General features: G+C 44.6%; 1 protein-coding gene across 3 annotated transcripts in view; it reads right to left on the bottom strand.

Annotated features, from left to right (window-relative positions):
* Window positions 1-2,852: 2,852 nt before the first annotated feature.
* Window positions 2,853-22,017, bottom strand: part of NCKAP5L (NCK associated protein 5 like) — a 120,369-nt gene continuing 101,204 nt past the window's right edge. For all 3 annotated transcript variants that reach the window (XM_069230510.1, XM_069230512.1, XM_069230511.1), the window contains 3 exons: window positions 17,002-17,310; window positions 14,794-14,918; window positions 2,853-4,614 (listed from right to left, as the gene is read on the bottom strand). In XM_069230510.1, coding sequence (XP_069086611.1) covers window positions 4,387-4,614; window positions 14,794-14,918; window positions 17,002-17,310 — 662 coding nt within the window. In that variant the 3' untranslated portion in view covers window positions 2,853-4,386. The remainder of the gene's footprint in view (window positions 4,615-14,793; window positions 14,919-17,001; window positions 17,311-22,017) is intronic.

Genomic DNA, 22,017 nt, shown 5'->3' with positions numbered 1-22,017 from the left:
TGAAAAGGTGGCTTACACGGTAGCAGACATTATAGATAAGGAAGTCCCTTGCACGCTAGTCCATTGCTTATTGGGATTGCTTCCTCATACACCTAAGACAAAGGTGACCAGCAGGTTCCAGGATTTAGCCTATGTCCTAGCCAAGAAGGAAATTACCATGAACTGGAAAAATCCAAACGGCCCAAAAATAGATAGGTGGTGTAGGGAACTGGAGAAATGGGCAGCCTGCGAAGGAGACTCTTTACTTCGAGACCAAGAGAAAGTTGAGACCACTAGAAATGGCAAGGACATGGGAGGCATTAGTGGACAGCCTGAAAGAGATGACACATAAATCCTCAGACTCATCCCTGAACTGACCACAGCACATGCCTCACAAAAAACGTGGGATTGGTCAATAGGGAAGCACCCCCACTTTGCCGACATTTAGGAAATGCCCCCTCCCCCACTATACAACTATTCTCACATGGACACGGCAATTAAATATGCCACTTACGATTGAACTAGCCATTAGTGGTCGAGTGGCAAACCACCTTCCAAGGCTTATTAGACTTGACTCAATAGGAAGGGACGAGGGAAGAGGGTGGGAGAGTTGGGCATCAGATTGTTAATAAAGATTTTATCATTTTGTGCTTGCACACTGAAAATATGCAGAACAGATGTGCACTGTAATATTAATATGATTGTTAATATCAGTATATGAGTCATACCTGCTAATAAGAAATGTGTTAAATAAACAAACAAACAAACAAAACAAATATGAAGTTGAAGCTGACCTTACTGGTCGGGCAGGCACCATGGGCCTGGCTCTTTGGGGAGCCCTCCTGTCTGAAAATCCCTGCCCTCACAACTATTCCAATTATTTGCTTGAGAGAAGCGCTAAAGTGGATAGATAAGGTGGTGGGGATGCTCATCAAGGAAGCACCACTGTAGGGTGGAGCTTGCCTGTCAAACAGCGAGGCTCCAAGGCTTTCAAAACTGGGACAGGCTGGGGTCCTCCAAATTAGGAGACGTCTGGCAGAAGAACCACATGAACTCTTATGAGCAAATAGTTGCGGGCTACGACTTGCATAAATCACAATTCTTACTTTATTTGCAACTCTGCCATGCGTTGGATAGATATCAGGCCCAAGCAGTGGCACTCTCGGAGTATAACACATTGGAGGTTGGACTTCGTGTGAGCCACTGAAGGGAAGGGCATATTCTGCAGATGTAAGACACTAATTAGAAACGTCCCAGACCTGCTGTCTAGGCTAGGGGAGCAGTGACAGTCTGACGGGGGCCGCTGGATGAAGAGGTCTGGGCAGAGGCAAAAATGGTGGCACGGGAACAGGTGATTCACATCAGTCTGAGACAGTTTAAATATTTCCATAGAATGTACTGTACCCTCAAACAACTGTGGAAGAAGGGACAGGGGAAGGCTCGAACAGTCTCAGCTGTGGCCAGGGCAGGGGCACCCTGGCTCATGTGCTCTGGGAATACCAGATGATAAAGAGATACTGTAATTCGATTCTTCAGAACCTGGAAGAGGTGACAGGAATCCAGATTAGCTGAGACTCTAAACTGGTAATTTTGTGGGTGTCCCCTGGGTAGGATGGGAACAAAGGACAGATGTTATTGGCTGGGATTGGTTGCAGGCAGGCCTAAAGAGATACGCAGCCACTGAAAATCTAGCAAAGCCTCTCCAGTTTTGCAATAGTTACGGGGGATAGACCATTGTTCTCTAGCAGAAGCGATATACAAGTGCAGAGGTTTCCACCACAAGTACAACAAAACCTGGGGTCAATGAAGAGAATACCACAGCCTTCCAGGCTCGGACTATCAGGAGGGAGACGCTCAGAGTGGAGGAAGGTGGATAGTCAGCCCGAGATATTGTGACAGGCCCTGGGTGGGGATTGTGGAAGACAGGGGAGCCGTACAAGACACTGGCCCTACAGTCCCACCAGTAAGCCGCCAGGTCTGAAGCTGCAATGGACACAGGAGGAATGGTGTCAAGCAGAGGAGGTGACTCCAGGTCAATTATTTTGAAGTGCTGATACAATTATTCATAAGTATGGGCTTGTGGTACTGATGGGAAGGCCCGGGTGGCGGTGGTGATTTTGTGATCGTTTTATAGGTTTCTAAGGTTTCTATTAAAACTTCAATAAAAAGAAGAATTTAAATAAAAAGATAGCAAAGGAGACCAAGATAAAGGCTTTGTGCATGACGAATGCCATTTTGAAGCGTGGATTAAATTATGGGCAACAATTGGATAACATCCACCATTAGTTACTGTTTGTGCAATGTCAATATACTGTTGTGAAAGTATTGCTGCAATTACAAAAAATAAACATGCAGTTTTCCACCACCTAGTAATTGGAATCAGAAAAACATTCAAATAAATGTTTTCTGAATGTCAACTACAGGTATACTGTTAAGCCCACAATGCACCATAAAGTGATTGTCATCTTCAAACTCTGATTTCTGCTACTGGGTTCAAAAGTGCTATCTCTATAGTCAGGATCTGTCCTGTTCTCGTAGAGAAAGGAAATGAGATGGGCCATGGTACAAAAGGCACAAATAATGTTAACTGATGCTGGGAGAGTTCTAGTACCATTTAGTGATTTTCTGTGAACCGCTGATAACTGAAAAGGCTCACGTCAGTTCTGCCCACACTTCACATAGGCTAGCTCAGGTCCCTTGCTCGCCTTCAACGAACTACCCTGGGGTACACACACAGTACAGACATCCACCCATGGTCTGTAAGCCCCTACTGTTGTGTGCACGCAACTGTTGACTTTTGCAGCTCGCAGCAGATTAAGAGCTCATTTTTCATGCAATGGTATCTACGAGAAATGAAGTGACTGAACCGTCAGTTAGTTTATCATTATTTACTTTCGGAAGGAAACATAACTCAACACAGGCAACAAGCACATGTTTCACGACAATAACTTATATAAATAAAAAAAGACATTGGTATAAAAATGGAAGCGTTTGAAATATTGGAGTGGGAGGGAGGGAACAACCTCTCCTCCTTTCAGCCTCCTCAGCACCATCTGAATTATTTGCAGCTTCTAAAAACAGAACAAGACGCAAAATACAGGAATAAAACAGCAGCAGGTACATAAAATAAAAGAAATCTTGAGAACAAAATCAGATCTGAAAAGGTCAACACTGACCATGGCTCAATGCTGGAGATACAGGGCCAGCGGGCCAAAGGAGCAAGGAGGGTTAGGGGCACTGCCTACCCCATGTTCTAGCACCATAAAGGGGCACAGAAGCTAAATACCAGGCTTTTAGAGGTGCTACTGCACCATCCATTGTCACAGAGATGTTAACAAGCTTCTGTTACACCTCATCCAAAGGTGAGAGATGTTTATGGCACCATCAAGTCTTAAGTGAGAGGACACATCTTGTGGAGGGGGCATGTCAGAAATGGCTTTTCCCTCATGGTCTGCTCTTATTCCTGACAGGATGACAATTAAGATATATTGTATGGCACTGGTGATGGAGACTCTAGTAGTCGCTTCATTATGCATCTCGCATAATAGGACTTGGGATTTTGTTTTGCATGGCATGACCATAACTGCCCCTAGCCATTTGTTTAACTCAAGTGTGAAATTGGTCACAGTGAACAATTTTGGAGCAAGAGAGCTAGGTCGTGAGGTCACCCCACCTACACGCAGCAGACTGACTCATTCGTGGGGGGAGAGGTGCTTAGGTAGGGGATACTTAGTATACAAGCCATGAATCTAATAAGCATGACTAAAACTAACTGTTGTGCATATTTTGTGCCAATTGTGAAAGTGGTACTGTGAAAAACAGTTCTGACTCTGATGTACAGAATATAGAATGAAAGAGTGCAATACAGGATAGTGATGTGGTTGAGTGGGCGGTGGCTGAAATAAGGGTCTGAAAACAGTTGCATTGTTTACATGTGATGTCTAGAGTTGGATTCTTGTTGTGGCAGAGGTGCTGGCAAGTCCTCTAAGACCAATGGAATATTGTCATTTGGGACACTGACCATCTAGTACTTCATTGCGGCTGTCCTCTTGAGGTGTGCGATCGCAGCATAATTTCAGGTGTGCCTGCTGCTCTCTTAACATTGGCTACTGGTGTGGTAGAATCATTTGGGGCAGGGAAGGAAGAACAGTAAGTCCCCCTAGACTTTGATCCCAGAGTCTTGGAAAAGTGGATAAAGGGCACAGGGTGATGATCGCTATAAGACCCTCCAGATTTTGCTCCCATGGTGATGAAATTGCAGGGGACGGAATAAGCAGCAACATCCCCTTACCTTCTCCTCAAGGGTTGTGCTATTATCCAGGGGAGAAGCAATATAAAGGTCTTCAAGGCTTGGCTCCCCGGGATTGTGCTATTGTTGGGGGAAGCAAGTAAACATTGTAAAGTCTTCTAGCCTTGGCTCCCACAGGAGGACAGGCTGTCGTAAAGAGAGTCACTCAGAGACTCTGAGCTCTCCAGCCCCGTCTGAACTGCTTCGCGAGATTTCAAGTCTGGTGTGCCATCTTCTCCCATGTCGGACGTACTGGGAGTGCGTCTGGTGATGTTGCCTGGGAAGGCCAAGGGTGCATGAGGAGTCAAGTGTGGAAGATCACAGCCCTTTCTGCCTTCTGCTTGAACCTGCGGGAGAAAAGAGGAGCATTAAAGCAATTAAAGAGATTGGCAATTTACTTGATGCTTTGCTCCTACCGCATCCTAGCACACAGACAGAGCATATCAACTCTGCTTAGTCCCATACAATCTAAAAAAAACACAGTTAATTTATTACAGTACTTCGACGGTATATTACATATTATATTTTCATGAGCTTTTCACACCTGTCCTCTCAGATGGTTTAATCTGGCATAGAAAATGTTCAGTACTTCCTTTAGGAGCAAGAAGCCAAAGAGTTTCCATAGTGACACTAGCTGGAACAGACTGTATCTGGGATTGATATAATACAAGGGCTATTTAGTTGAGAGAATTGTCTAGTTAACAGATCATTACTTTGCCACTTTCCCCTTCATGGTTAGGTCAGGTGGCATACCCGTAAATTAGTAATGGATTATTAATTGCAAATCAAAGTTACAGCTAAGTAACTGCTTTTGCAGCACATATTTTTATTATGTGCTTCCAAACCGTAACAATTACTGTAATAGAAGCCACAGGGCTCAAATATACTTCAAAGCTACATGGCCTTTCTGAGCATATTGTTAAATATGCTAGTGTCTGGCCTAGTGGCTTTCATGTCCACATCTAAAGGAGTGAGTGAGCACTGTCTGTATTGTCTTTGAGATATTTTTCAAGCAGACAGCTAGTCTTCCTGAGGTACAAGTAGTCCTGGGCAGTACCTTGGCGGTAGGGCACAGCTGTTGTGGTCTTCCTCCTCAACTGTACAGACCCAGGATTTCTCGGGTACAGTATCCATTTGCATCTGTTTTGGACCAGACCTTGTGGCATTAAGAGTTTTCCTGCAGGCGGATGTGCAGAGTTGAGGCAACATTCTCCATGCAGACAATGCGGCATGACAGTGTACATTCCTGGCCAGGTCTTCAAAGCAACTGTACCTTGTAATTCCAAATAGCCACCTCTGTACCATCTGCAAATGGCCAATTCTCATGTAAACAGGGGCCAGTCTATTTTTTGCCCCTCACTGCCAGTACCAGTTTTAACCTCATATCCTGTATTACACTATGTAATGTGAAGTGACTCCTAGGGCGATACTCAACTTAGTCAAAGTATTTTTCAAACAACTTCTCCTCTCTTTAGGTCGAACGTAAGTGTACGAACTCTTGCATACTTTCAAGTATACGTCTTCTATGGGCTTCCAGCTATTTCATTTGTTAGTTTGTGTCATTTAAAAATCCTTGCTTGCTAGTAGTTAGTCATGCCTCTTTGTCTCTCCTCCTGTGTGGGAGCAGGGATGACTACTGTATAATTACGCTTTGTCCTGTATATCTGGTCTGTAGGGGGACTTTTTTTTTTCTTTACTTTGTTTTCAGCTCATGTCCAGGAAGCTTCTCCCTTTTCATTTGCAGAACATTCTTGCTCTGTACTTGGCTGTAAACAAGGCTATAAATCAGGCTGTTATCTTGGTCAGATTTGGTCTTTGTGGGCTCTCTGCACCCTCCCTCAACTGCCTGGCTCCCGCCCTTCCTTGGCCTGGATTTTCTTTACCAAGTGTGCCTGCCTGTAGGGTGCTGAGAGAAAGGGTAGAAGATCACTTGTAATTGCTTATAGCCTAGGCACCCAGCTCTACCAGGGCTCTGCAATCTTTAAAGACAGTGTCCACTTCTGCTCCATACTGGGATCCCACTTGCAGCTCCATCAGTGCACCTCAGTTCACACACTCCAAGCCCTCAGCCGTGTCAGTGTCAGGTACCCCACACGCACTGTATGCCAGAGCAACTTAGTTCTTCCAGTCAGTACACTCTGCTGCTCTAGTACTGGGACCTAGGGGTAGCTCCATCAGTGCACCTCAGTTCAAACACTCCAAGCCCCTCAGCCATGCCAGGAACCCCACACACACTGTCTACCAGAGGACCTCAGTTCTTACAGTCAATACACTCTGCTGTGCCAGTACTGGGACCTCGGGCACAACTCCATCAGTGCACCTCAGTCCTAACCCGGCAAGCTCACTTTATTTTCGGTACTGGGTCCCAGCTCACATGCAGTTCAATTCTAATATTCAGTCCCACTGCCAAGCCAATTCTGGACCCAAAAGAGCAAAACACAGCTCAGCCAGGGCACCTCAAGTCTAACATCCAATGCCACTGCTGATGGAAACCATCACAACGCCGCCAGAATCCATCAATTCTAACATTCAGTCCACATTTCTCAGTACTCCTCACTTCTGCGCTTCAGTGGCAATGCCACTCCCATGCTGGGCCCCACTCGTAGCTGTACCACGGAACCTCCAGGCTAACACTTGACAACACTGGCACCCAATAGTAGGTTCCATACATAGCTCCATTAACATACCTTACTTCTGACATTGTGTGCTTGTTACTATTCCAGTACTGCAGCCCACATACAGCTCTGTCAGTGCACCTCAACCTTAACCTGCAGCGCCCCATTATTCCAATACCAGTAATTACACACACTTTTTCTATTATTCCAGCACTGGGCCGGGACACAGCTCTGTCTATACCCCAATCTTGATCTGAAGTGCCCCAATATTGCTGTACTGGGGTTCACATACAACTCCTGCTGTCTGCAGTGCCCCCTACTGTTCCACATTCTGAATTTTGTTTGAGGACGTGGGGGAGTTCACTGTTCTTTTGCTACTCCTCTCCCTTTTTATATTGAGCATAGCAGCATGCAAGCCCTGCTTTTCCGACTTGTTGGTATCTATTTGGGCTTTTAACCACGGCCACCGCACACCCATCACCATCACTCGTTAATGGGCTTGCTTCTGACAAATCCTTTGTTATCATTGGTAAATGCTTTACACGTTTGTCCCTCCTTGGGGCAGTTTTATGACCACCTTGGACACCGACCCTATTACATGGATAACTGCACGATTGCTGATACACTTGACTGCCAGCCAACTTCTTTCCTTCGCGCTCATGCCGACCGTGGCGCTTTGAATTGACTTGCTAATGTCGGCTGTTTTACTTTTACTTTTCAATTTATGTGGCAAGAAAAGTGCATTTATGAATTTACATTGCTAAAAGCTCTAACTCAAACACACGCAAAACCCATTGCATTGCAAATGCTTGTTTTCCTTTTAGTGTTTTGAATCAAGCCTCTGGCCTCCTCAAGCTTCAGACTCAAAGCCTCAGTCAGGTCATATTCACAGGGTGGAAATTCGATTGAAACCGAAGTTCTTGAAAATGCCGTTCTCATGAAATGTGTCCAAGCTCAGTAAGGTAATGACAGATTAGTTAAGTGGTAGCACTAAATGATCCAAGATTCAACAATCCACAGAGTGACAATTCTGATACAGCCTTACACCATACTGAGGCAGACAACAAACAATTTGTGCGTAGATTTAATCTCCTCATTGCTTAACCCCAAAATGCACACTGACGATATTTAGGTCCATCTCAGCTTGGAAGATGGATCGTGGGACCATAGAATCATCACTGAGTGCCTGAAGCTCATCAACACCAATTCCTATGGCTAGGGGAACACTCTACAGCCAGTACAAATGGCCGCCGGCCTCAGGAGCAGCCTCTGCGTTGGTAGTGAGAGAAATTAATTGATGCAGAGCAATTGTTTACCTGACAGAGAAACCTAGGTGTCATGCACAAAAATTGACAACCGGGCCTCCCACTCTTAAAGGCCAACCAGGAGGTAAATAGCACAATCAGACCAGTAGAGTCCAGTACAGAGTTAATTCCACTGCTTATGGAGGTGAATCAAAAATGGACATACACAAATGTCAAAGAATAAAACTCCCAGCAAGAAGACTCTAGGTGGATCTGAAGAAACAGTGCACAACTTCTGCTTTGAAAATTCTTCATTGGCTCACAGGAAAACAGAGGTACAAGTTCAAGCGAGTCACTACATCCCACCCGAAACCAAAGGGCCAACAATACTACATGGATCTGCTACGCCAAGGAACAGCAAAGAAATTAATGAAGCTAGTCCACAAAAGAGCAAGTGAACAGACTTGAATTCTCCCAACCACCTGAAAACCCTCCCTAGCCTCCATTCTCTCAAGGTCAGCCTGAAAAGAACAATATTCAAGGAAGATTACCCACTTCATATTGAGGAAGGCACCACAAAACATGAATGACAGTTGCAGCGACTGTCCAAGAAAAGCAGGACAAACAAATGGCACCATCAATAGAAACAACATACATCCTCCAAATCGAAAGAGGTCACGAGCAACAATCTACGTCCTCCAACACGAACGAGGTCTACAGGAAAGTTGACCACCAAGGGGCTAACTTATTAATGTAAAAAGGGTGTGAGCCCGCACACTGGCACTTAACAAAACACTGACAAAATAAAAATAATAGGTGAAAAGTGTGGGACAATGAATGCTACTTTCAAAGTTATACATGGTATATCACATGTAGGCATGGTTTAAAGGTCAGTTTGGTAAGTTTAAATAAAACAACATTAAGAACAAGAGAAAGCGCAAGCTGTCTAATAGGTGGGTGAGAAAAATGTTACTTACCTCAGATAGTTTTGTACCATGAAAATATATGAGATTCACATGCTGTGCAATACCCTCCTATCTACGGATTGGCTTGGAACAGAAACTACATTACTCTCAAAGTTTAGGATGTCTATAAGAGTGACTCGTGATGACTTAATACAAAACCCAAAATCCCTGGCTCTGTGGGCACCATTTTACAACAAACCTCAGAATATCATATTCTGGGTTAGATTCCTGTATGCACAGAGCAATTTATATTACTGAGGGCGAACAACAGTGTTGGGATTGCATTTTGACTCCGATATAATTGGCTTCATTTAGTAGTCATTTTTAAAGGGATTTTGTGGTTGATCTACATTATTAGATTTAGCCCCAAAACCCTGCTTCCTCAGGTGTTTGTTTATTCTTTGGTGACCCTCTTAAAGCTTCAAGACCGTAAAAAGAGCCAGTGCCCTCAAGACAGCTTTCAGGCAAACAAGAGATGTGTTATGGGTCCCTGCATCACAGCTACCTCACAATCTATTCACAACACTACAGAGGAAGAAAGATAGAGCTGTGACCATCCGGTTGGGTTTGAATCAAATCAGCAATGGTTCTGATATACCACTGGAGTGCATGGTTCCTGTCAGGGAAGGTAGGTGCAATGCATAAACTGAGTTCAAGTGAACAGGCTGGTCAACAAAAATTTGACAGTGGACAAACCCTAAGAAGATTTAAGAGTTCAGATTGGTCTTAATAAAGATGCTCACAGGCATTGAAACCTTTGACATCCATTCATGTTTCACACCACCCTCTTAAGCATGCCTTCTCTTCAGAGATTCTTTACCATGATTGTTTCTCCTTCAGCTCATTCTCTATCTTGCAGCATCTCTCCTATTATGTAGAGAATCCTCCTTGCTATACTCTGGGTGTGCTTATAGGCCCTCTTTCTTCAGCTTGTGTGTCTGCTGAAACTCTGGGAATTTAAGTCTTATTGACTAATGCAGAGGTTTTTAACATTTTGACTTCTGTAGACCCGCACCAAAACAATACTGGAATCTGGGGACCCCACTGAGTCATTTTTGGAAGTCAGGGACCTCCAGCCTAAGCACTTTCTATGATTGGAACCTCGAAGCAATACAAGAAAATGAAAAAAACAAGTATACACCAAAGAAGAAAGTTAGTTACTTACCTGTAACTTCAGTTCTCCAGTATTGGTATCTTTCATAGGCTCATCTTATTGGAACAGATGCCGTAACACTGCTTGTCCTACAGCTGCATCCCCATGTTGTGCCAATTCTAGGTAGCAGTGCTGCGTAAATGTGTGGATGCTCTTCCACGTTGCAGCACAGCAAATCTTTTCTAATGTCACACCTGCAAATTAGAGGAGTCGAGGTGGATATTGCCCTGTTGAGTGTCCTCTGATTTTAGCTGTAAGTGGTTTACCCCCCTTTGAAAGACAAAACTGGATGTCAGCAGAAATCCATCTTGCAATCATAGCCTTAGGGACTGCAGACCCTTGATGTGCTTGACTATATGATACAAAAAGTTGATCAGATTTGTGTTTGTTGGGTTGCGATGCAAATAGAATTTAAGCCAGCTCTTTAGATTCAGAGTATGAAACAACTGCTCCGGTGGAGTAGCTGGATTTGGGAAAAAGGTGCATAGAATGAGAGGCTCATTCAGATTATATTGAGTTGGTACCTTGGGCATGAATCTGTGATTCGTTCTTAGAAGTACATAATCGTCAGTGAAATTAAAGAATAGTTTCTGCATAGTGAAGGCCTGTAATTCGCTGACTCTCCTAGCTGAGGTGAGAGCTAGTAGCAATGCTACCCTCAAAGTCAGGGATTTTAAGTTTGTCTTGTGAATAGGTTCAAACGGTGGTTTCATTAGCTATGAAAGAACTATATTGAGAAGCCATTCCAGAGGTGGAGCTCTGACCGGAGGGAAAGTCCTGAACAAGCCCTTCATGAATTTTTTAATTATTCTTTGAGAGCAAAGGGAAAGAGAATGAGATGAATGTGTATATCTCAATATTGCTGCAAGGTGAACCTTGAACCATGCATGCACCAATCCAGATCTAGCGAGTGATAGGAGATTTGGCAGAATCTGTTTGAGTAATGCTTTCAATGGATGCACGTTAAATTGTTGACACCAAACACAGAATCTTCTCCATTTTAACCTGTATGTTTTGTTGGTCTTTAAATTCACTGAACTCAGGAGCCATGCAAACAAGTGGAGAGATGCTGGATCTGGATGCAGAATCTGGCCCCTGTTCATGGTTAACAATGTTGGTAGTGGTGGGAGGTAAATGGGTCTGCATTCCGACAACAGGAGGAGTTCTGTAAACCAGTGCTGCCTGAGCCACCTGGGAGCAATCGGGATCAGTCAACAGTTCTCGCTCCTCATTTTCCTGAGATCCTTTGGTATGCGAGGGAAGGGGGAAAGCGTAAGCATAAATCCCTGACCATCTTATCAAAAGAACATTCCCCCCACGACCCTGGGAGTGGGAAACGACTGGCACAGAACTGGAACCTGGCGTTCTTGTCAGTCGCAAAATGATCCAATGCCAGTGTGCCCCAGGGAATCCTGTTTAGCCGGCTACGAAAGGGCTACATTAGTTCCTCCTGTTCTTCCCATTGCTGGTGGCTGATTCTGTTCAGGAGGGTGTTGGACTTCGTGCTGTGCCATTGGGTCGCCACTGAACTCTCCATTTTCTTCTTGCTCTCTAGGCTTGGAGGTGGGCCAGAGTTGGTGGGATCATTGGCCCTTTTGTGTGTGGTGGCCGCAATGATGGAGGCTTCCCCCACACTGTCTCTGATAAAGGTAGATCTTTGGAAGAGCACTTGTATTTTTGTCGCCATTTTAAGTGTCACAGCTTTGGTGGGCACTAGTTCCCTTAAGGTCTCTTGTCCCTGATCTAAGACACTCAATGGCACTGGGCAGAACTGGTTCTTCTTCTGTGCTAGTAGGAGGGTCTCCAGGAGGAAACATGACTCATTGTTTCTCTTGGAGCTGCACCCCATACTTTTCTGCCACACTCTTGACCAGGGAATTCTATACTGCAATGTTGTCAAGTGATGATGACGACCAGGAGGATAAGTATCCAACTCCTTTTGAGGAAGTGAGTCTCTAAATGTTGCCTCTTTTCTGCTGCATATGGATCCTGCTGAAAACCATGGTCGAACAAACCTCCTTTGTGTGTTCCCTCTTCATAGAAGAGCTCCCCTTTTTCCTCCTCTTGGGGCTCAAGTGTGCATGAAGGTTTAAGTCCTACCTGTTGTGCCTCTCGTCCTTCTCTCCAAATTGGAGTCGGTATCCATTGAAGAAATGGTTGAACACTCCCTCCCTTCATGAGGGCCTACATTTCAGCTTTGAGACTTTTTTTTCCTTTTGATGCTGAGAACTCGCTGTTCAGCATCAAGCTCTTTCCTTTCAGTGTCTCACTCTCTCAGGGCTGTTTGTCCCCTAGGCACTCTCAATTCCCTTTTAGAGCTGGCTCATAGGGCTTACTGCCATTCACGTCTTTCAGCTCTGGCTCGTGGGGTTCATTTGTGCTTGCTCACTGTTGTCATTGGTGTCCGTAGTTTTCCAGGGTCTCGAGTCTCAATGTTTCGGCTTGGCTCCACTGCTCCTGTGTTGTTACCTTTTACTTCTTGGTCTCACATTGATATGACATGTTTTTTGGTGTCTTTTTCTTCTCCACTTCGACAACGTCTTCGATGACAGAACCTGCTCCATGTGCTACTACTTTTTCCCTTGGGTTTTCTTCATCACTCCATATCCCGAGGTCCTTGAGCAACATTTTCTGCAACTGTGGTATGGCGTAGTGCACCCAGCTTTGTTTTTCCTTGTTTTCAGGGTGTTTGGACAGAGCTCAGCACAGATGTCACAGCCCTTCGCATTGTGGTCTTTTAATGAGAAGAGGTTACATACCTCGTGGCTGTCCTCTGCTTCCACAACCAACAACAGAAAAGATATAAAGATGTTGACCAAGCAAAGGGGCCACTGACATCACAGAGGGATGAAGAAGCCTCCAACAGGTCAACATCGCTCAGGTAAAAAAATAAATAAATATTGTATAAAAAGGAACTACTAAAAATCTTCGGACCCAACCACTAGTCGGCAGAATGCATAACATGCGAATCCAGACAAGACTCATGATGCGAAAGTTTAGCCTCCCGATCTTTGGTGTCTTTTGCATGCAGCCAGCCATACTTCTCACATGTCTTGGAGTCATATGCATACATTATGCGGTTTCAAGAGTGGCATCACAAAGCCTGACAGCCTTACAGGAGTCATTTCTTCCTTTTAACACTGCAAAAATATATTTATTGAAAAATATTTCCAGGATATGAATCCACATCATATGGAGCAGAAGAAAAGGAACTGGGGTCGGTGCGCTGAAATTGAGCCATAAAAGTCATTCTGAGCACTGCCCTTTGTTTTTTTTTTTATCTTGCCAAACAGATCCCCATTTAAGTTACTGACTTGGGTTACTGTGCAGGCAATTGTAACCTTTAGATATCCACCCACCATACCAAAAGTTCCTTGAACGTCAAGTTAGAACCACACTTTAATACACTGTATTGGGGTGAGGGCGAGGATATAGAATGCCCCTAGAAGCATTGGTGGGTGAGTTCTTTTACCAAAAAAAGTACTTCTTTTGGGTCAAAACAGGCAGATTTCAAAGTAAGTGGGTTGACTTTCTTTTCATGTGATACCGTGCTACGAGTACATTCAACTGTGTTACATTTTTTCTCTATTAGTATGCAGTTTCTGATTTGAAAACCAGATGCTGCAACCAGATCGATCCACACGTGCTTGATTTGCAAAGTATTTGAAAATGTTTGAAGGCAGGCACTTGCACTGGTACTTTCAGTGGTTTCTAGTCCTCCTGTTTCAAAAGGAATCAGTTTGCAAAAGTTGCTGATCCAGGACTCACTATGCAAAGAAATCTTAAGAGTCATAAATACATGTATTAGTCAGAATAACAGTCCTCATGCTGTAAGGAGGAGTGGTGTAGTGTTTGGCTTGAGTTCCTATCTGGCCAGATTTTCATGATGGTCCAGGACATCAGCCTCAGCTACCGGAGAAAAGATAGCAGTGTAACAACTGCGCATTAATAGAGTACAATGCATAGTTTCTCCATCAGACAAACCGCAATAAATGCGCTAACCCTTAAGGTCTAAGGACAGTTATCATATCTAGAGCCATACTACAAGACATTAATTTAATTGTTTCCTTTGGTCCAAATGGGAGGTGAAAAAAACGATCTCACTATGCTGAGCATTGTCAACAACCCTGAGCCAGTGTGCAATGGCTCCAACCCCCATGCCACAGTTCAGATGAGTACAATGATTGGGACGAGTTCCTGTGCGTCAACAGCCCACAGAAAGTACAAAACCTAGATTCCCAGTGACGAGACAAGAATTTGAATATTTATGTAAGTACTGTCCATGGGAGAGCAACACAAGACAAAACTGTAGGGCATGTATTTCACTGAAGAATTGAAATTTTAATTTCAGTGCAAACAGTTAAACAGCCGAGTAGCTGATGCTTCATCAACCTTGATCAATACCGAACACTTCGTAAATGATTCCCGGATGATTTCCCAAAGATCCCACTAATCCAAGTACTCAACATCCTAGGAATATTATTACTGCACTACAATGCTCCTATAAATTAAAACAAAACACAACAGCAACCTGAAAAGTGCTACTCACCCTCACCGATACCTGCTCTCGGCTGCTGGACAGGAACACTTCGGTTGAGCTCACAGGTGCCTTGGCATTAGGAAAGGTCCAATTCTTGCTCTGCTGGGTTCTTGGACCTGGACTGATGCAGGAGTCTGCCACAAAAAATGTAACAGAATTACGTTATTGGAGGGCCTTCGCCTGCCATATCCATCCACATGGGTTCGTAAACAAAGGTTATCTATCTGTAGAAAGCCTGGTATTCCACCTTTCAAGAGTCTATATGTGAACAGCCTACATACCTCCTAAGAGTTTGCAACCTTCCACTCTGGGAGCCCAAGACAAAACTGTTAAGGGTATTTACACAACTCCAGATGGCCTGCTAGCTCTGCAAACAGCCCTTACAAGAGGGATGCACACTCCAGAAGGTCTTCCTGCACCTTAGTTACCAAGGGCCACACCACTCCAGAGCACTTGTCCCCAGTAATAGTCCAGATGCAGGAGCTAAACTGAGAGACTGCATAACTTCCCCGAAAGGAGTCTGCACATGAAAGGGACATCTGATAGCTGTGCTCCCTCACAGGAGTCTATTTAAAAATTAGAAGTCTACCTGTAGTGCCCATCTACAAGGAGTATGTACATGACAGGACTACAAATCTCCTGAAGGGCTATGACACCCCAATCACCTGGTGAGATCTGGGGTACAGGAGAGGGTCCGTACATGAGAGAGCTACTCATCTACAAAGACATTGATGATGAAAATGAGAATCGCACAGTTGAAATCCATGCTGGGACCATGAGGCAGAGCCATGCCAAGGCTGGGACCAGGAGGTGCAGCCAAGCCCTGTCTAGGACCATTTAGGCGCAGCCAAGCCTAGGCTGGGACCAGGAGATTCAGCCTCCCATAGTGGGATAGTGCTGTACAGACATCCAGATAATCAAGGACATAATGTCAATGTGATTGGCTTTTTATGCCATATTCTCTTCCCCCACTATCTACAAGCTGCACTCCTCTCCCAAGAATGCAACAATCTCTGCATTATATTTTTTCTCAAAAAATCTAACTTGCCCTTTGCACTTCGACATGATGTCTTTACTCCTCTTACTGCAACACTCCACAAGCAGAGAACTTCAAAGGACAATGACAAGACTAACAATATTATTGCTTAAATAATAGAACAATCATAGGGCGCCTACCAAGACCAGAAGAACTGCCTTCCTTACCCGCTTGCAGACTTGTCGACTATGACACACACTAATCCAAGTACTGAGCCAACTATTCTGGCACTCACATGACCATCAACACACGTGACCTTCAATTGCCCCAGTATGAACTCGAAAAAAGGAAGATCAAGACATTCTCTAAGACAACCTAAAAATGGCACACACAGTCTGTAACAGCAAGAATATATTTTCTCAAAGTGAAATCTGACAAGGTATGAGAAAGCACTAAAATTAAGAAAGGAACATATATGACTGGGAATAGCACTAACTCAAAGCATAGGTACACAGGTATCTCACACACCTTTTCAGATTAAGGTTGTGAGACAGACAAATCCTTAGTTTTTCGGTTTGGTCATGTCACTAGCATATGTTAGGTGACACAAAAACTGTGTAATATAGTTCTTGAGGAGCTGCCTATCCCATCAAACGTTTGTACATGAAGGTTAAACACTGCTGGAGAACCTGCCTGCCGCAGTCTGAACAGTCTGTACTTTGGAGGGTTACACATCTGACAGTTTTTGTAAGTTTCCTGCACCTACTTCAATTTGTTAAATGAGGTTTAGAAAGAAACCACCCACTGCAATAATCTCCACAAATACACTACATATTTTCTAAACTTCTGCAACCGTGCAATAGTCCGTGATGGATAATTTACATTGACCTTGGGGTCTGCTTTCCTAACGTATTTGTGCATAGGTAGGTTACACATCTCCTAATACAGGAAGAGTCACAGAGAATGGGGGGTTGTACATGCAATGATGCATGCAGAAACCTCCATTGAGATGCACCAGAAAACAAAGACATATAGATCACAATACACACAGCCTAACATATTTGAAGCCAAGCTAACACACATATAAGCAATCCGACAGACGCATACACTTTGTCACACAAAGCCAAAAGGAAAAAAAAAAACCACAGGAAACAAAATGTATGGCACCCGCAAAAACACCCAATATTGCCCTTACACCAACAGTCGCATGAAGACAAACATGCACACATACACAAACAAACCTTTGCTTGTGCGGCGAGCACGTGATCCCCCATTGGGTTCCTGTGTAGAAAGCAATGCATGGAAGGCAGGAACACTGTGGTGTTGCCCGGGCAGGAATGTCTCCTCGATGCTGGGCACCTCTCGCTCTAGTGTCCTCGCTTTACGTGGCACCTTGAAAGGTGCTGGTGGACCTCCAGCTGGCATGATGGGGGCTACATCCACATTCGTTTTCAAACGCGGGACACTTCGATTAGGTGTTCCACTGCAGTAATCGGGTGGTGGGAAAGTCCCAATGCCACTGTCCAGGGTACGTGTCAGAGAGCCACAGGCTGCAGTAGTAAACAGTAAAATATTACCAACAGCCTGATAACTTGTCATGCCATCTCTGAGCTATGAAACCAGTTTGGTTGCATGAGGTATGGTAAGAAAGCATAATCGAAATGAAAGTGAAGAGAGAGGATGTGAGGGAAAGAGTATGATTAAGAGAGGAATAAGCTAGAACAGTAAAATGAATCGGAGATGAGAAAAGGGGATGTGAACTGAGAGGAAGAGAGAAGGGGGCAGGGAATAAGGTGAATTGAAAACAAAAGGGAGCAAGCTGGAGAGCAGTGGAGTGTAGATAGAAAAAAAAGATGACTAGAGGACTAGCAAAAGATGGCAAAGAGGGAACTACTAGGAGAAAAAGATAAAGAGAACAATATTTAGGAGAAGGGGGTAATAATCATTTGGAATGCAATAGGTCTCACATTTGCTTGAGTTAGAGCTATTGGTGTTGTAAATGCATAACTGGAATTTTATTGCCACATAAATTGGTCAAACCTGCAGCATAATTGGGGCCTCTCTACCACATAATTCCAGTGGCCCTGCATATAACTAAAGCACTTCCAGTTACCTTCTTCCTCTATCTCCAGCAAAAAAATGAAAAGATTCCTATTATTTATTATATTTCTTTATATTATTATTTTTGGGGTCCCACCCCCACCTGGTGTAGGGACCCAGTGATGATCTAGATAGAAAGAGCACATCTTGCGGTGAGATATGGGCAAACTGTTTTATAAAAGGAATGCCCCGCAAAGCATTATAGGATGAGTTTCCAAGTGAAGCTAATTTTATAGTATCTTGACTGTAATGCTCAGAAAGCCCCTAGAGGGCACCACTATCAAAATAACATTTGTAAGAAACATGGCCGTGTAACCATATATTCAGCCCCTATAAAACAACAGAATGGCAGAACATAATGCAGTTAACCATATATTTAGCCCCTCGAGGGCGTAGTGCATTATACATTTTCAGGCCTAGCAGGCCTTCTAGAATAATATTACAAACAAGGACCTTAAATAACAAACTACTCCCAGCTGTAAAACAAAAGTTCCAGCCATGAAATAACTTAAAAAGTCACTGACTGGCGGGAGGGGTTATTATTTTGCAGTTACCCTAGTGTGGCGACCCAGAGATTCCCCAGACAGAAAGAGTGTCATGCTGAACATTTTGATTGTGGTCCTATTGTCCTAGGACCACCACACAGTGAGTTATGGGCAAAAATGTTTTGTAAAAGGAATGCCCTGCAAAGCATTATGGGGCAAGTTTTCGAGTGCAGCACATCTTGCATTATCTTGATTGTAATGGTCAGAACAGTCCCTAGAGGACACCATAATAAAAATAGCATTTGCAAGAAACATGATCATGTAACCATATAGTCAGCCCCTAGAGGATATAACAACATGAAAACAAAATTACAAAGTAATACTACTGCAATACTATTACAAACAAGGCCCTTAAAACACAAACTACTTCCACCTGTAAAACAAAAGTTCAAGCCATGAGAGAGCTTAAAAAGACAATGAACGGTGGGTGAGGTTACTATTTTGGGATCCCCCAACGTAGTGTGGGGGCCCCTAGACAAAAAGAGTGTGTTGTGCTGAATGGTTTGGTGGTGGTCTCATTGTCGTACGACCACCACAGGCTGAGTTATGGTTAAACATGTTTTGAAAAAGAAATGCCCTGCAAAGTATTATGGGGTGAGCTTCCTGAGTGCAGTGACTATTGTAGTATCCACTCTCCCGCTGTGCTGAGACAACCGCTTTGGGAATTTCTGTGTTTTTTCTGTGATAAATGCTCCAGTTTTTATATTTTTCAACTGCTAAACTTGTTAAGTGGTACTCATGTGTAGGAAAGTCCCTCTTTCTGGCATGGTTACTCCCACTTTTTGTCTGTTGTCAGAGGGCTTAGAGGTTTTTTTCCACTGGTATCCTGCTGACCAGGACCCCAGTGATTGTGCTTTTTCCTCAATTTTTTTTTGTCTTGGTACCTTTTACACCCCACACTTGGCATACAGGTAAGTCCCTAGTATATGGTACTTAAGTACCCAGGGCATTGGTACACTAAACCCCCCCCCCCCCATGGGATGCAGCCAGCATGTATTTTGCCACCCATGGGAGCCCATGCAAACTGTGTCTGCAGGCCTGCCATCTGCAGCCTGCGTGAAAAGGCGCATGCACCCTTTCACTGCTGGTCACTACACCGGGTTACTGTAAGTCATCCCTATGGTAGGCCCTTCTAGCCAAAGGGCAGGGTGTAGGTCCCTGTGTGTGGGCACCCCTGCAGCAGCAGGGGTGCCCCTATGAACTCCAGTTCCCATTCTATGGACTTCGTAAGTGTGGGAAAGCCATTTTAGCAAAGTAACGGCCATAGGTCACCATCTATGGTCTAGCTACATAATGGTAACTCCGAACCCAGGCATGTTTGGTATCAAACATGTCAGAATCATACCCCAATACTGATGCCAGTATTGCAGGCATGATTACATGCACTCTAGGGGCTCCATAGAGGACCCGCCAGTATTGCCCTCCCAGACAGGATTCTCCCCTCTGGCTGCTTGACCAGCTCAGGCAGAGGAAGGCAGAACAAAGGATTTCCTGTGGGAGAGGGTTGCAACCTCCTCTCCTTTTGGAAATAGGTGTTACAGGGCTAGGGAGGCTAGCCTCCACACGCAACCGGTTTGTTTTTAAGGGAACATTTGGTGCACTCCTTGCATTATCCAGTTTGCACCGTTCCAGGGACCCCAGATCCTCGCTATGGCACAAAACTGGACAAAGGGAAGGGGAGTGACAATTCCCCTGTCCATCACCACCCCAGGGGTGGTGCCCAGAGCTCTTCCAGGTGGCCACTTGATTCTGCCATCTTGAAAACAATCTGGGCAGAGGCCCCTGGGAGTATTTGACTGGTCAGGTTAGGCAGATGAAGTCAGTGACCCATCTGATAGGTAGTCACCTTGCAGAGTGACCAAACCCCTTTTTGGGCTACTTAGGTACTCCCTTGCATGTGGATCCCCGGATTCAGTGCGCAGGAATACTCTGCAACAAACTCTTCTGCTCCTGGCCACTGGAAACACTGCTGGATTTCACAGGAACCAAACAAGACTGCAACACCCAGGCAACCTCTCCTTGCAACATTGTTTCTGCGGCTCCTGTTAGCAACTTGCAACATTTTCACAGATTTGCATTCTCTGGGGTCGGCAAGAATCCAGCTTCACCAAAGAAGCAAGAAGGAATCTCCCTTGGAGTGAAGAAGTTACTTGCATCTGCAGGCATCTAAGGCAACAACGTTCGACTTCTGGGATCTGCTGTCCTCTGGACCTGAGAAGATTCTCCAACACAGGTGGTGGTTTTGAGGGGTCCTCTGGGATCGCTCTACCTCCTGTCCAACTGGGGAAGACAGTGAGTCCTTCCCTCTTCCGCCAGGACCGAATCCCTGTGCACCGCAATTGTTGCAGCAACCAACGCTTGTGGACTCCTGCTCCGAGGGATCTTTAGGCTCCAAGTAGCCTAACCCCCCAGCACTCTACCTCTGTAAGGACAGTCTCCTCTCTGCTGCTCCAGCGACATGGCTTCAGGTGTGCTGCCTGGGCCTCACTGCGACTTGCCGTGCCTGCTGCCAGTGGGTTGCTTCTTTTGCAAGTCCTCTTCATCCAGAATCCACCGTTGGGTTCCACCGGCCTCGTCCTGCTTTTTCAATATTCCATTTACGAGTCCCCATGTTAGCCTATGGGACGACCAGGTAACTTACCTCTGCTCTCCTGGTCGCTGGGGGTCTTCTAGATACTTACCTCTTTTGGTTCCACTCTCTCCCAGCCCTTGGCTAACTACTTCATATCTTCTGGTGGGGGGCTCATTCTCGCATTCCACATTTTAGTACCAGGTTTGGCTCCCCTACAGGACCCTTGCTATTTTATGCTATTTCCTAGCGTGTATATTTTGTGTGTACTTACCTCCAGAAGGGGGTTTGTCTATAGTAATCTAGTTTGATGTTCCGGTAATAAAGTACCTTTATTTGGCAACACTGTGTGGTTCCTTTCAAGTGTGATAAGTTACTGTGTGACTACTATGGTATTGCCAGTGCTACACACTCCTCTTCAATAAGTCTTGGCTGCTCACCACATCCACAACTAGAGAGCCCTGGTTACCTAGACACTAACAATATCAAATAAGGGTTGCCTGGAGCCAGTATAAGGTATAACACCATAGGTGTCCACCACACACTGGGCCAGCCTCCTACATCATGTAAAGCACTTCTCAGATCGAGGTCGCACTATATGAAACTTCACGTAGTCATGTAAAGCGATCCTCTGATCGACTTTGAGATATTATGAAACTTCATGTCCTCATGTAAAGAGCTCCTCCGATCACATTTGCACTATATGAACCTTTTATAAAAAATAAAAATAAATAAAAAAGATTCCTCTTACAGCTTGCAATCTTTGTGCACAGACACCACAAAGAAACAGTGGCCTGCCCAAAACAAGGAGTGGAAGAAACAACATACGGCCATGCAGCGTGAAGCGGCGAGGCTAAAGAATAAGGTAGTGTGCCACTCTAAGGTATATGGCTGATCGTGAAATATTCCATATAACAGGGTCAGTCTCCAATGCGGCAACAAAGCAGCCTTAAGGCAGGACAAACGTACAGCATTTACCTACAAAATCAAGAGAATTTTGAAAGGCAGACAAAGGAATGAACTAAAGTGAAGGCCGTGAGATG

Source organism: Pleurodeles waltl, chromosome 4_2 (assembly GCF_031143425.1).
Source record: "Pleurodeles waltl isolate 20211129_DDA chromosome 4_2, aPleWal1.hap1.20221129, whole genome shotgun sequence".
NCBI classification, from domain to species: Eukaryota; Metazoa; Chordata; class Amphibia; order Caudata; family Salamandridae; genus Pleurodeles; species Pleurodeles waltl.
The sequence above is the reverse complement of the archived record's forward strand: the minus strand, read 5'-3'. Positions and strand labels throughout refer to the sequence as shown.